The 14,295-nt window shown below is 38.8% G+C and overlaps 1 protein-coding gene across 3 annotated transcripts in view; it reads right to left on the bottom strand.

Moving 5' to 3' along the window:
* Positions 1 to 7,400: 7,400 nt before the first annotated feature.
* Positions 7,401 to 14,295, bottom strand: part of rims4 (regulating synaptic membrane exocytosis 4) — a 29,721-nt gene continuing 22,826 nt past the window's right edge. For all 3 annotated transcript variants that reach the window (XM_030780654.1, XM_030780656.1, XM_030780655.1), the window contains 4 exons: positions 13,909 to 14,021; positions 13,013 to 13,114; positions 12,428 to 12,567; positions 7,401 to 7,619 (listed from right to left, as the gene is read on the bottom strand). In XM_030780654.1, coding sequence (XP_030636514.1) covers positions 7,401 to 7,619; positions 12,428 to 12,567; positions 13,013 to 13,114; positions 13,909 to 14,021 — 574 coding nt within the window. The remainder of the gene's footprint in view (positions 7,620 to 12,427; positions 12,568 to 13,012; positions 13,115 to 13,908; positions 14,022 to 14,295) is intronic.

Here is a 14,295-nt window from a genome sequence, read left to right as displayed (position 1 = left end):
TGAATAAGAAGTGCCACCTGTGAAATGATTCATATTTCTTTTAAATTTTCATGAAAAAATAACAAAACTAATTTTTATTTATTTATTTTTTTTTTACATCTGAGCAGTTCTGAGTGCTATAGTACTCTAATCCTAAGAATCATGGAACAACCAATGCCGGACGTGAGTGTGGTTTTGTTTGTTTTTGTGTGTTTTTGTACATTTATTCATGTATGTGTCTTTACTTCAATCTGATCTCTTCAAAAGAGACAAAGTTCACCAGATCACAAAGACAACTCTCTGGAAAACTGCCAGACACAGGAGATAAAGCCCATGCCTCTCTGTGCATCTGACATTCATGAAACAAAGGACATCCAGCACACACACACAAGCACACACTCACACGCACATGCACACACATACACACACACACACAGACACACACACACACACACACACACACACACACACACACGTGCGCACGCACACAAACACATACACGCTCACAGACCCGGGCAGAGCAGTCATTTGGCAAAGGACATCCAGCACACACACACACACACACAGACACACACACACACACACACACACACACGTGCGCACGCACACAAATACACACACACACAGACCCGGGCAGAGCAGTCTTTGGCTTCTATCCAATGTGAGATTCAGTCTAAGAGGGATAACACCTGACCTCTCTCTACAGGTGTTTGTCTGGTGGCATTTCAATGTTAAAATAAATTTACCAGACAACTGATTGAAAACCAGTCAGCATCTGTTGCAAGAAAACAACAACCTTTTGAAAACAATTTTTGTTAGCTTACATATTCCACATTAACGGTCTTTTTTCATATTCAGTTATGTTTGTTTGTTGTCTCATTCATTATGGTAATGAGCCCCATGTATGACATGCATTTTATAAATAAAGTTATGGCAATTTGATTAGGTAGCAAAAATAACTGACAAGTGGGTTATGGCAGGGAATGTAGGCCACCCTGTCCCAGTTTGTAACCGTCTTGTCGTAAGGCATTAAGGTAAGCAAGAGCTAAGCCTTCTGGAAGCAACTTCCTGTTGGCGAGTCTTTAAGATTTTATGCCATGAATTCTTTAAAAGAAAGCATAACTTACAAAGTCTCAGGAAATGCTAAAGCTCAACCTTCAACAGCAAAGTTAAATCTGAACATCCAGGAAGAGTGAGTGTGTATGTGCATGTGTGTGTGTGTGTGCAGTTCACAGAATGCACCAAGGCTTAAAGGGTCCTGTGAAACTTTAATATCAAAGTGAAGTTTAATATCAAAGAGCATATGATGATGATATTACAGTTTTTGCCGATTGCTTACACACTGAAAGTGAATCCTTAGACAAAAGCACCAAAACCTTAACTTTTGCAACCATGTCTTAAACAAAGGCACCAAAACTACAAACACATTTTCTGCTTTGCAATTTGTTTGCAATTCTGTAACACACTGTTTGCAAAACACTACACACTGTTTCTTACATTAGTCACTCTGTGCATGAATGAACCTCTTGCAATCATTGGGAAAACATTATCAGAAATGCAACTCATAGCTGAAATTGGCAACACACAAACACACATATGAAAACATTTGTACAGTAATTGAACACCAATCAGTCTGAGCCTTAGCACTACAAATAGACCTCAGGTAAGCTTTTGGTGGGGGTGGGGCGTCTGTGGGGGCTCCTGCAGGGAGTCTGCAAGGTGTTCTCCATCACCATGCCACCCTAGGTCGCTACAACACAGCACATATAATCACATTTCAGGATGTACTACATGTACTAGACAGACCAGAGCAGCCCAGGTTTGTTGTGATCTGGGATAATGTTAGTTTCAGCCAGGCTGCTCTGGTCCGACTGAACGCACCAACACCAATAACTTCACAATTGTATACTTGCCCCCTTACTCCCCATTTCTCAGTCCCACTGAGGAATCATTTTCGGCTTGGCATTGGAAAGTGTATGACCACCAACCACATGCCCGCCTGACTCTTCTGCAAGCAATGGAAGAGGCATGTGGAGACATTGAGGTGGGGTCAGTCCAGGGTTTGATATGGCACGCAAGGTGATATTTTCCCTGTTGCCCAGCCAGGGATGACATTGCTTTGGATGTGAACGAGGTGATGTGGCCAGACCCTGACAGAGGGTGGGATCCATAAACCATCCACCTCATGTGTTTGTAGTTTTGGTGCCTTTGTTTAAGACATGGTTGCAAAAGTTAAGGTTTTGGTGCTTTTGTCTAGGCACTCACTTCCAGTGTGTAAGCAATCGGCAAAAACTGTATTGTAATTTAAATCCTATAATATCATACAACTGTAGAATTGAAGAAAACGTAATAAACAGTGAGTTTGCACAAACATGTCAGTACTCAAATGTGCGTAAGTGTGCTCTTGAGTGTGCATAGACTCTGTTTTTACCTAAGAACAAATCCCAAATAAGAAAACAGGTGAATGTCAGAAAACTGCGTAAGTAGGTTTTAAAAACAAATTTCTTTTTATGAACAGTTGGTGAATTAGGCCCAGTGTTCTTATCATTCCTCACATGAGAGGTGAACTGCCAATGATTCAATGTCAAAACTGAACACTGAAAAATGTATATTAATGCTGATAATAGAACTACATGTGCAATTCCAACTTCAAAATAAGTTTAAACTAACAGACAAATTATTTTTAGATTTCAGCAGAAAACTTGGTGCCAAAATTGATCCAAATGGGAAAATGTAATGGAAGTTTTTGACAGTAATACAGTCTGATAATCGCTCTAAGTGGGAGGGGCATGGAAAGTTGGAATTTGCCAGGGATGCTATCTCACCCCAGCTTGTTTACAAGGCCAATATATGTATTTCATTTACATTAAAATATATTGAGTGGAATATTTTTTGTAATTAATGATTTTTTTGTTTGTTTGTTTTGTAGGTTTTATTAGAGTACATAATCAAACTTCGAGTGGTTCACATTAACTGTTGAACAGTTGTGTGTTTGAGGTGTGGTGCATTGAACTGGACACTTGCTTGTATTCACTGCAGCCAAACTGAAGCATCTGATCTGTTTCCACAATGCAGAGACTTAGCTCACTCAGCACGGGGTGGAATTCAGTTCCTCAGCTGTCTGTTATAACATGACTGTAAAAACATGTCCAAAACAAGAGTGAAGCTCTTTTATTAACAGTTTATCAAGAGAATAACAATACACCAAATTGTGCATTACTCAACAATGACATTGTTCTGTTAAATTCAGTTGTACACTTAATAAATAATAATGAATTAAGTAAAGACGGAGTGTCTGTCTACTCAAAAATAAATTGATGCGCGATCCAATGAGAGAATATGTGCTAATCTTTTTTTTTCCACCACACCTCAACAGAGGTGAATGATATGTTCGGTGACTCGTGGAAACAAATTCCTTTAAACATTTTGAGCATTGAAAACTTCTCTGCCTTAAACAACAGTTACAACTAAAAGTCAAGAACCTGAAGAAGAAGAAGAAGAAGAAGAAGAAGAAGAAGAAGAAGGGGAAAAAATGTACCTCAGTTTCAGACAGGAGAAGACATTCTTGCATGTTTTGTTCCCTAACATTACAATTCAAGTCTTATTAGGACTTCCGGTATACTTAGTGATAAGGCATTCTAACCTGTGACCACATTTCTACATACAGTATTTAAAATCATAATTATGTGACATTTTAAATAATCAAACCTTATAGTCACATGGTCAGATTCAAATGGATATACATATGTAGATAGTAGTTTATGAGTCTGCAGGTAGGATTAAAAAAAATATATTTATAGTAACGCCTGAAGTGAGTTAGTCCAAGGACATAAACTTATTTTTAAGAATTTCTTTTTTAAAAAAGGCGTCATTAATATGTTCCAGTTCATGTGTAAAAGCACGACCGCCGTTAAAACAAGCTCACTGGAAAGCTAACAAATAGTTTTTGCATTTCATTCAAAACATATGGCCAAGAGATATAGTCAAGTCAGTACAACAGGAGGAAGAAAACTGTAAAATTTCACTTACAATTCTTTACTCTAATCATAAACTCTAATTATTTGAAGAATTTCCCAAAAGGATTTTAAACATATCTTCCGGTAAAAGCTATTAGAAAGATACAATTCATACTTCAAATAGAAAAGTGAAACAAATGGCCTTTTCTCTGGGAAACATAAAATAGGATAACAGAGTATTATAGTTACCATGGATACCAAACCAATATGAAAGCCTAATCAACACCTCAGACTATTGTCTGACATTATTAGCATGAGAGAATCATATTTTTTTGTACATTTTTCCCCTGGAGCCAGTGGAAGATTTTTCAATCTGTAGATATATCTCTCAAGTCACATTACAGATTGTCTGTGAGGACAAAACATTTTGTTATTTATTTGACAGTTCTCATTCAGGGAATATTTGAATGTTTGCGACAGCATGGTCAATGCATACAGCAGAACAAGACAGAGTGAAACAACAGTAGTTTCAGACTGCTTTAGAAAAATGACATGACTCCATTTCATAGGAAGGAGGGTTAGCGCTTCTTAAAATGAAAAAAAGAAAGAAAAAAAAAAACACCACAATGCCTTGATGAGTCATTGTGTCTTACACATCTTTCCCATTCCAGTTAAAGTAAGCCTTGTCTAGAACCCCCCCCCCCCCCCCCTCCCACACTCACACACACACCACACACACACACAAACACACACACACACACACACACACAAAAAAAGAAAAGCTATTTTCCCCTGACTCTGTCATGCAATGGGGGTAGTGATGCATAAAAAAGGAAGCGTTGAGTTTTTGACACGAAACACTAACATTCCAGAGACAAAACATTCTATATGTTGATACAAGATTACTTGTCACCAAAAGTGTCATTTTATCCCAGTTTACGTTACAATATAATACAATTCAGCTTTAAATTAATTACATCTTTTAGAAATTCACTTGCCAAAGACTTTTTTGTTATTATTATTATTATTATTATTATTATTAAACAAAGTGTAAATGGAAATATAGAGCTAATATTGAGTTTGTTGCAGAGTACAAACATTCTAAGTCTTCTGTTTTGAAAAAGTGGCACATGTGTTTTTGGGTTGGTACCATCCCTCAAGAATTTCAGCGACGCAAACTGCCTGTTTATATGTACAGGTAATACACATACGTGTATACGCAAGTAAACACATTCACATACAAACAATAACACACAAATATTTTTGAGGACACATCATACATGTGCTAACTGCACGCCCTTTACGTTGACCAGTGTATCAAGCCAAACTTTTTTATTTAATTATATGAATATTTTTTTCATGTTGAAGTGTGCGATGGAAACTATACTGTTCTAACGCTGAGGCCGTCAAAAGTATTGCTTCTCCTCTTTTTTTTTTTTTTCTTTTTTTTTTTTTGGATTGTTTGTTTTCATATAACCCAAGGATGGCTCAGCTCAGCTCTGCCCCCAAGATCAGAACATACAGCAGCACCTCAGCCGTTCATCAAAGAAAACTGCTACTTATTGCTTTAGATGAGGAACATATTTTTTCTTTCAAAACGAAATAAATAACAGTGCTCGAAATCTAATATAAGATAATATCAGTCACCTCTGAAAAATGGAGATGCCTCACTATTGAATGCAGTACAGTGTGTGGAGTCTCCCATTCCGACTCCGCCTCTTCTCCTCCAACTCAAAGCATTGTGTTAAAATGTTGTCCTGTAGCTTTTGCAAACTTGGTATTCTGTTTGCTGTCTCAACATTGGTACAGATTAGCTTACTGTAAATGCACAGAACTTTATGATCATGGTATGAATAGCCATCTAAAGCAGATTTCTCCTTATTGACTAAATAAAGGTGCAAGAATATGTTTGTGTGTGTCGTCTGCAACTGAACAAATGTGTGAGTTGAAAATACTGACACAGAATTCTTAATTGACTTCCCTAATTGAGTTGAATTGAGTTCCCTAAACGCATGTGTCCAAATCAACATCAGTTTAAAATTGTAGGTATTCATTGTGCGTCCATAACACCGTGTGTTTCTGTACATTTGCACTCTGCTGTTGCTACATGTTTGTCTGTCAAATTGTCCTATTGAATCTGTTCTCTTTTTGTGTCCTCTCCTTCAGAAATGGTCATGCTAAAACCATGTCAGGTTGTTGCAAATTCAAACACTCTCATGCCCATTCTACAACCTATTGCTACAACCTTAAAATTTGCTACTGTAATTTCTGCATCCCATGCCTCAAAATACTGAGAAAAAATATTTAGAAACTTTGGCTCATAGCGCACTAACAATTGTACATTTAAAAACTAATTAAGTAATTAAACAAATAGATCAGTGTAAGGTGCCCAACAAGACCATCACACATTAAATTAGATACAATCAAATAATTGTATTGTGAAAACATTCATGTCCTCAACACTTTCTCTAAGCTTACATTATGTAGACGAACTTGCAACTACCTAAACACATTGGGGTTTTTGTCAAATAAAAAAAAAGAAAAGAAAAAAAAAAGAAAATGAATGTCAGTTAATTAGCTATCATGGATAATAAAATAAGACTTTACAGATTGAAAATATTCTTTTCATTTATTCTGTCTCCGCCTGCTATAAGTTCTTCTCTGGAGTCTGACCTGCTGAATAAGCTCCAGTCAGTGAGCAAATGCACGGGCCACGACGGATAGACACTTGCTGGTTACATTGGCACAGTTAAAGAAAAAAAACATTAACAAAGAAAAGTAACTGAGTGAACTGGGCCTTCTAAACTCTTTCTTTTTTAGTTTCAATGTATTAAACACTTCATAAGTTTCCTGCCGCTCTTTCGCTACTCTCCATTGATATTGCACTTACCCATCTGTGAGAAAAAACAAAAGAAAAGAAAAAAAAAAAAGACAAAACAAAAACACAAAAACAAAAAAAAACATATTCCTCAGGTGAATAATTAACCCACAACCAGAACAAAGCAGTGGAAAGATTCACTGAGACTACAATAAGCAATGTCTTATGCCACCAGAACACTTGGTTCCTCAAACATACATTCCCCTTCTGAAAGACAATGATTTCACACTGGGCTACCACTTCCTCCTCTCTCCAAAATAAAAGCCCAAGTAATGTATGTGAAAATGAACAAGAGAGTCCACATATGAGTCCTTCTGGTTTAAGTCTGTTTCTCATACCCTTCACCAGGGCCAATGTCTGTTGAAAAAAAAGAAAGAAAGAAAGAAAAGAAAAGAGAGAGAGAAAGAAAGACAGAAAGCTGAGAGAGATTGACTGTACTGTGAGGGATCTAGGCCCTGGGGCCTGAAAGAGAGGCCGTCACAGTAATTTATAACCATCTCAGTGAAGGTGAAGGGCCTGGGGGAGGGTCCCCAGAGAGAAACACATGGTCGAAAATGAAGCAAGCGTTCGCATCCGCCTGTTCAGTTTTAGGAGCGTTCGCAGCATGGCCCCACCGTGCTCTCCAGTGAGAGCTGAGACGAGTGGCGAATCAGGGGCGCCATTGTCGGATCCACCATGGAGGAGGTTGGGAAAAGCTTGTACCAGCCAATCACCATGCTTGTCAGATCCAGCTCTTCCAACAGGATGCGAGCCACGCCCATGAAACACTTGCGGTCCATGCGGCCATAATTTCCCCATACAATAATCTGTTAAGAAAAGAAGCAGGGTTTTTTTATCATTATATTTATGATATTCTGTTTCTTTTTTTTTTCAGATAAATCAGCCATCATACAAAAAATCTATAGGAACATTTGATCTAGAGGAACATTATTTTTAGGTTAAAATAGTGCAAACGGGGACACTGTCAAAACGGCCAAAAATTCTTAGCAGAGGCCATATTTGAATTTAAGCCCTGGTTCAATAAAATCATGAGTCATAACTTAGCCACGCTTTAATTCTTTGCGTGGCTGTGTCACGACCATGCAGCTAGTTAGCACTAAAATATACTTTAAATACAGTATAACTGGTCGAATTATTCAAAGGATCTGACTATGTACCTAAATCCTTTAAACTAGCAGTTATCAAACCCCTAATTAAAAAACCTGACCTCGACCCCTGTTCACTGACCAACTATAGACCAATATCAAACCTCCCGTTTATCTCCAAGATCTTAGAAAAGGCTGTAGAACAGCAGTTATGCTCATACCTACATAGCAATAACATTCATGAAATGTATCAGTCAGGATTTAGGCCTCATCATAGCACAGAAACAATACCGGTTAAAGTTGTAAATGAACTACTACTGGCCTCTGATCAGGGTTGTGTCTCCTTGATTGTGTTGCTTGACCTTAGTGCAGCTTTTGATACCATTGATCATGCCATTCTCCTTGATAGATTAGAAAATGGGAACGGCCCTCTTATGGCTTAGGTCCTACTTGACTGATCGTTATCAGTTTGTCGATGTAAATGCTGACTTCTCTGCACATACAGAGGTAAAATTTAGTGTTCCACAAGGATCTGTTTTAAAATGTAGTGTTCCACAAGGTTCTGTTTTCAAGGTTCAGTGAAGCCGGACGAGAGACACTAGCTTAACAAAATTGAGGAATGTGTAAAGGATATTAGACACTGGATGCTTACTAACTTCCTCTTACTTAACTCTGAAAAGACAGAAGTACTTGTACTAGGACCACATGCAGCTAAGAGTAAGCTTTCTGATTACGTAGTAAGTCTAGATGGCTTTCTGTTTCATCATGTGCAGTGGTAAAAAATCTTGATGTAATTATTGACTCCAGTCTTTCATTTGAAGCTCATGAAATATTTCAGTCAGGCCTCAGGTGTTTTCACTGTACTGAAACTGCGCTTACTAGAGTAACGAATTATCTTTTACTAGACATGGATGTTGGTGCTACTTCTGCTCTTATTCTGCTTGATCTGAGTGCAGCATTTAACACGGTTGAACGGACTATATTGTTAAAGCGCCTGGAAAATCAAATTGACAGTCGTGGCCTGGCGCTCTCTTTGTTTAAATCTTATCTCTCTGAGAGAAAGCACTGTGTTCACTGTAATAATGTGACCTCTGAATACCTGAGCTTAACTATGGTGTTCCTCAGGGATCAGTCCATGGCCCTCTTCTAATCTCTATTTACATGCTCCCTTTGGGTGACATTATTCGTAGTTACAACATTAACTTCCATTGTTGTGCAGACGATACTCAGATTTTCTTACCTATCCAGCACAATGACCGCTCTGAACTGACTAACCTTGAGGCATGTCTTTGTGCTATTAAGGGTTGGATGTCTTCAAATTTCCTGATGCTTAACGCAGGCAAGACTGAAATGCTTATCATTGGTCCCCCTATTATTATTATTATTATTATTATTATTATTACTATTACTATTATTATTATTATTAGTATGTAGATAATATTACCATGATAGCCTTCTTTCATCTCAGAAATATTAATAAAATAAGAAATGTAATGTCATTTCATGATGCAGAAAAACTAGTTTGCTTTCATTACCTTTAGGTTAGACTATTGTAATGTCCTACTGTCTGGATGTTCTAGTGGATGTATAAATAAGCTGCAGTTAGTTCAGAATGCAACAGCCAGTGTTCTTACTAGAACCAAAAGATATGACCACATCACCCCTATCTTATCCACACTAGACTGGCTCCCAAACAAATCCCGCACTGATTATAAAATCCTACTATTAACCTATAAAGCACTGAACGATCTGGCGCCACAGTACCTGAGCGAACTCCTGGTCTTTTATGATCCGCCACACCTACTTAGATCAAAAGGTGCAGGCCATTTGTTGGTACCTCGAGTTGTGAAGGCTACAGCAGGGGGCAGAACCCTCTCATATTGAGCCCCACAGTTTTGGAACTACCTCCCAATTAGTGTTCGAAACTCAGACACAGTCTCAATGTTTAAGTCAAGGCTGAAAACTTATCTGTTTAGTCAAGCCTTTTGCTAACAGCTCTCTACTAGGTAAAGGAGCAGATCTGTGTTTGATGAACTGGGATGTTTGGATGCTGTCGCCCCCCACTCTAACATGTTTACTCAGGTTTGTTGATGATGGAGTGGCTGGCCGCCTTGTGTCCCAGAGTGCCCTCATGTCCATATTACCTCCTAGCTCTCCCTTTTAGCTATGCTGTAATAGCTAGTCTTGCTGGAGTCCCTGCCTGCACTCTGCACAAAATGTACATTTTCCCTTAACCATTATGTGGAAATGAACATCTAACAATCTCTCTCTCTCTCTCTCTCTCTCTCTCTCTCTCTGTCGAGCCACACATGCTACTCCTGATACCAGTGATCCTGACTCCTGCTCTCCGGACCAATCCATCCTGGTGTTATCATCTTTTATCCCCCTGTCAGCCTCCTGTCAGCATCGCCATCCCCTTTGTTTGTGATCTGATTGTATTTACTTGAAATTGTAATTGCCCACTGGGTCGGCACCTATTGCACACCTGTCTGGTCAAGAAGGGGTCTCCTCTCTCTGTGGTCCTTCTCGAGATTTCTTCCATTTTCCCTAATACACCTGGGTTTTGGGGGAGTTTTTTCTTGCCCACCATGAGGATTAAGTCAGGGGGTGCCATCCTGTTTTGTTTGCTGTGGGCATGTAAAACCCTTTGAGACTGTAAACAGTGATGTTGGGCTCTAAATAAACTTGGGCTCTAAATAAACTAACCTCTTAGGTGAACTCCAGGGGACAGTTCTCTCAGTGCACCCTGTAATTTTTTACGCTGAGACAGACCAGAAAATTTTGGACCCCCAAATTTCTGGACAGAAAATACAGAACTGTGTGGTGGCCTGAATTAGGATGACACAGTTGCTACTGGTTTCACTGACTCTGAAATTGTTCTCGCCTCTGATCATCTGAACATCCCAGAACATTCCCATATGCGTAAGAACTGTATTCTGGCTCTGTGAAGCATAATGACCCCCAACCACAATCCCAGTTATTTAAAACATCTCAGGAACTGAGGGAGGGGTAAAAGATATGAAAGAGAGATAGATCCATCTCTGTATTCTGTGGGATTCTTGCACCCATAGACTGAGGGAGCAGGGAGGAGTCACGTGAAATGACGAATTGGTACAAAAACAAAAGATTATTTTGGCAAGTACACATATTTGCCAGTAAGTTACACCGAAAAGTGAGAGTAAATCAGCCATCAGCTAAACGTTAGCTGGTTTAATAATATCACTGGCTAACTGGTTTCAACATTTCTTTTTAAATCATTTCAGGCTGCCAACTGCTTACTGCAATGCCGTATTATGGCGTAAAATATGTAAACATGCTCTGGACCTCTAAGGATAGATTACCTCAGCTCATTTCACACCATTGTAGTGTGGATGACTTTGATCTGAATCTCAACAAACACAGCCCCTTCCTGTTGAAGGGTGTTTGTGTGTGTTCAGAGAGGGGCTGGGGGACTATGTGTATAATGGTCTAATAGAGCTCGGATAATGCTGTCCTCACACAAAACCAAAAAGCATCTCAGATTGCTGTGTGAGAAACCTTCCCTCCCCTTCACCCCCCCCCCCCCCCCCCCCCCCCCCCTTTAAATGCTAAAAATAAAGCAACCAGTTTATTCCTCTGCCAAGCCTCTGAGGAGCTAAAAAGCCTCTGAACAGAATGGAGAGAAGGAAGGTGGAAGATCCAATTATTCACAGATGAGGCAGTGAATTATTTTTATAATCACTCACATGGCTTTGAATGAACAGAAACTGATTAACAAGTCAGTAAGTAAACTAATTTAACATTGGCTGAATTGCTTTGGCTCGTTTTGCCTGGTTAAGACTACGCCTGTCTGTTGCTCTTTTTCTGTCAGTGACCAGAAACACAAAATTAAATGCACTTCAGTGCATTCCAATAAAGCTATGCTGGAAAATCCAAACGGTCAGGATAAGTCAGCACGTTTCCATCATGGGTGGTGGCAGGGCTGAAATGTTATTGGGGATAAATAATGTGTGTTTTTCATTAATTTGTAAATTTGTAATATTTACAAAACTATAACTTTAGGCCCTTGCACACCTGCAGGGGCTACACACATACCTTAGTCTGAAATCAAATGAAAACTAGATAATTTGTTCTTTGTTGTAAATTAAATTATAAGTGTAGGTTGCAGAAACAAGATACATTTCTATAACAGAATTACCACAGCAATGCATTTAAGACTGGGAATGTGTGTGTTACAGTCTTTACCTGTTTGTCGTACACAATAACCTGTCAACAGCCTTTTTCTGAATTTTTATCAGATTTCACAGTTACTTGTTTTTTTCAGATGCACTATCTGAGAGATGTGGCATGTAATCATCACACAGGGGTGCAGACATCATCAAACACCGTTTTACCAGCTTTTCTTTTTAACAGCACAATAAATGAATGCAGACAACAACAAACAAGAAACTATACACAGACAATACACATTCATAGTGGTCTAATGGTTAGTTGGGTATCAGTTAAATATTATTCTCTGAATGTTGTATATTCTCTGAGGCGTGTGATACCTGTACGACTTTGCCCTGCGGACTCTCTGAGAAGACAAGGACTTGGTTGTAAAGTGGATCCAGAGACTTCCTCACAGATTTTGTCTTCTTTTTTGCCACACAGATACCATTCTCTAGGAGATACACTTTTATGTATGCCGCTGCAATGGGAGAAAGGACAGACATTAGCTTGGCACACTCACAGGATATGACAAATAATGTATGAATTACACTACTGATTCTTGCTAATACTACAAGAAAAGGAAATAGAGGAGGAGGAATATGAGGAGGAGGAGGAAGCTCGCACACGAGAATAACTTCAGATCCAGGTCAGCAATACTCTCATTTAGTACTTGTTAATTTAAATTCTCCCATCTGACACTATCTAACAGGGAAGATGCAAATGCACTAAGGTTACCAAAGCATTCATTTCTGTGTAGTTTTGTTACAGTTTCTAAGCTTTGGGGGTTTGGGTTTTTTTTTTTGTTAGTTAGTTACTTAGTTTGTGTTTTTTTATTTGAAGCTCTGACAAAATCCAGCCTTAACATACTGGTAAAATCTGTGCCAGTTCATGTTTACTGGTTTGCATGTGTGTGTCAGACATACCTGGGGGGCCTTTGGAGCCTGGTTTCATGGTTAAACCTCTGGCTTGAATAATCTCCACTTCTAACTGCCCATTTCTCTCCATTAAACCGATCTCCACATCACCTAAAACACATACACACATGCATACACACACATATATACAGACACACACACACACACACACACACACACGCATACACACGACAACACACACATACATAATTGTTATTCACACTTGTCTTTACACAGTCTTAGAAATGACTCAGTTTCACACATCCAATGTGAGCTGTGGGTCTTCTTAGAAAAGAGAGGAATAGAAAGATACTGACTGAGAAAAAAAATCAATCCACTTTTGTAAAACAGGTCACAAATCATCTACTTCAAAAATCAATGCATTTTACAAGACCTTTTTTCTGCTTTGGACCAAATGAACATGGTAATCACTTTAGATGAACATTGGCAATTAGATTCACAAGAGAAAGTCTATCAGACAGCAGTGTTCAATGTGAAAACATATTGAAGAAAAAGTAGAATCCTTTCCCAAAAAACTCTGGGCCAGGAAACATGATTCCATGAAGCCTGGAAACATGATTCCATGAAGCCTGGAAACATGATTCCATGAAGGCCTGGAAACATGATTCCATGAAGGCCTGGAAACATCATTCCGAAGTCAGCTCATGTTTTTGAAAACAGATTTAACATAATTTGTTGGCATTCTCTCTTTGTCTTTGAGAATTTACCCAAGGTCTCTGACTGAAATGTAACATCCAAATATCCCAGAGTTAGCCTGAAGCCAGCTAAAACGCTCCAAGTGTTCTCTACTCTTCACCCCACACAGGAGACATTACCTTTTCTGCCCCCCCTCATACATATACCACCCCCTCTCTGAGAAAATATTTGTGTTGTGTTACACTCACCCATTGAGGTTGTTGCCAGAGTCTGTCTCCCCACGAACTGAGCTGGGCCCATCCCGTCCAAAAAGTCACTAAACTGTGTGTCGGATGCCAAGCACATTCCACTGTAGTTCAGGCTGATGAGGGAGAGAAAGTGGACAGTGAGGAATAAACTTTCTCTTTTTAACTCTTTTTAACTTTCTTTTTTTTTTCTTTTTTAGCACTAGAAATTTCTCAGGACTGGATTTAACGGCAGCCATCAGATGTTTATGGCCACCAACAAGAAAAGTTAGACTGTACCAAAAAAATAATGAAAGAAATAAAAAAAAAATCCAATGGTTGAACTGAGGTCAGTACTGTTCAGTTAGACAAAAGGGAGAAGAGAGAATTTTTATTTTGGTTGTCCGTTTT

Source organism: Chanos chanos, chromosome 7 (genome assembly GCF_902362185.1).
Source record: "Chanos chanos chromosome 7, fChaCha1.1, whole genome shotgun sequence".
In the NCBI taxonomy this organism is placed as follows: domain Eukaryota; kingdom Metazoa; phylum Chordata; class Actinopteri; order Gonorynchiformes; family Chanidae; genus Chanos; species Chanos chanos.
The sequence above is the reverse complement of the archived record's forward strand: the minus strand, read 5'-3'. Positions and strand labels throughout refer to the sequence as shown.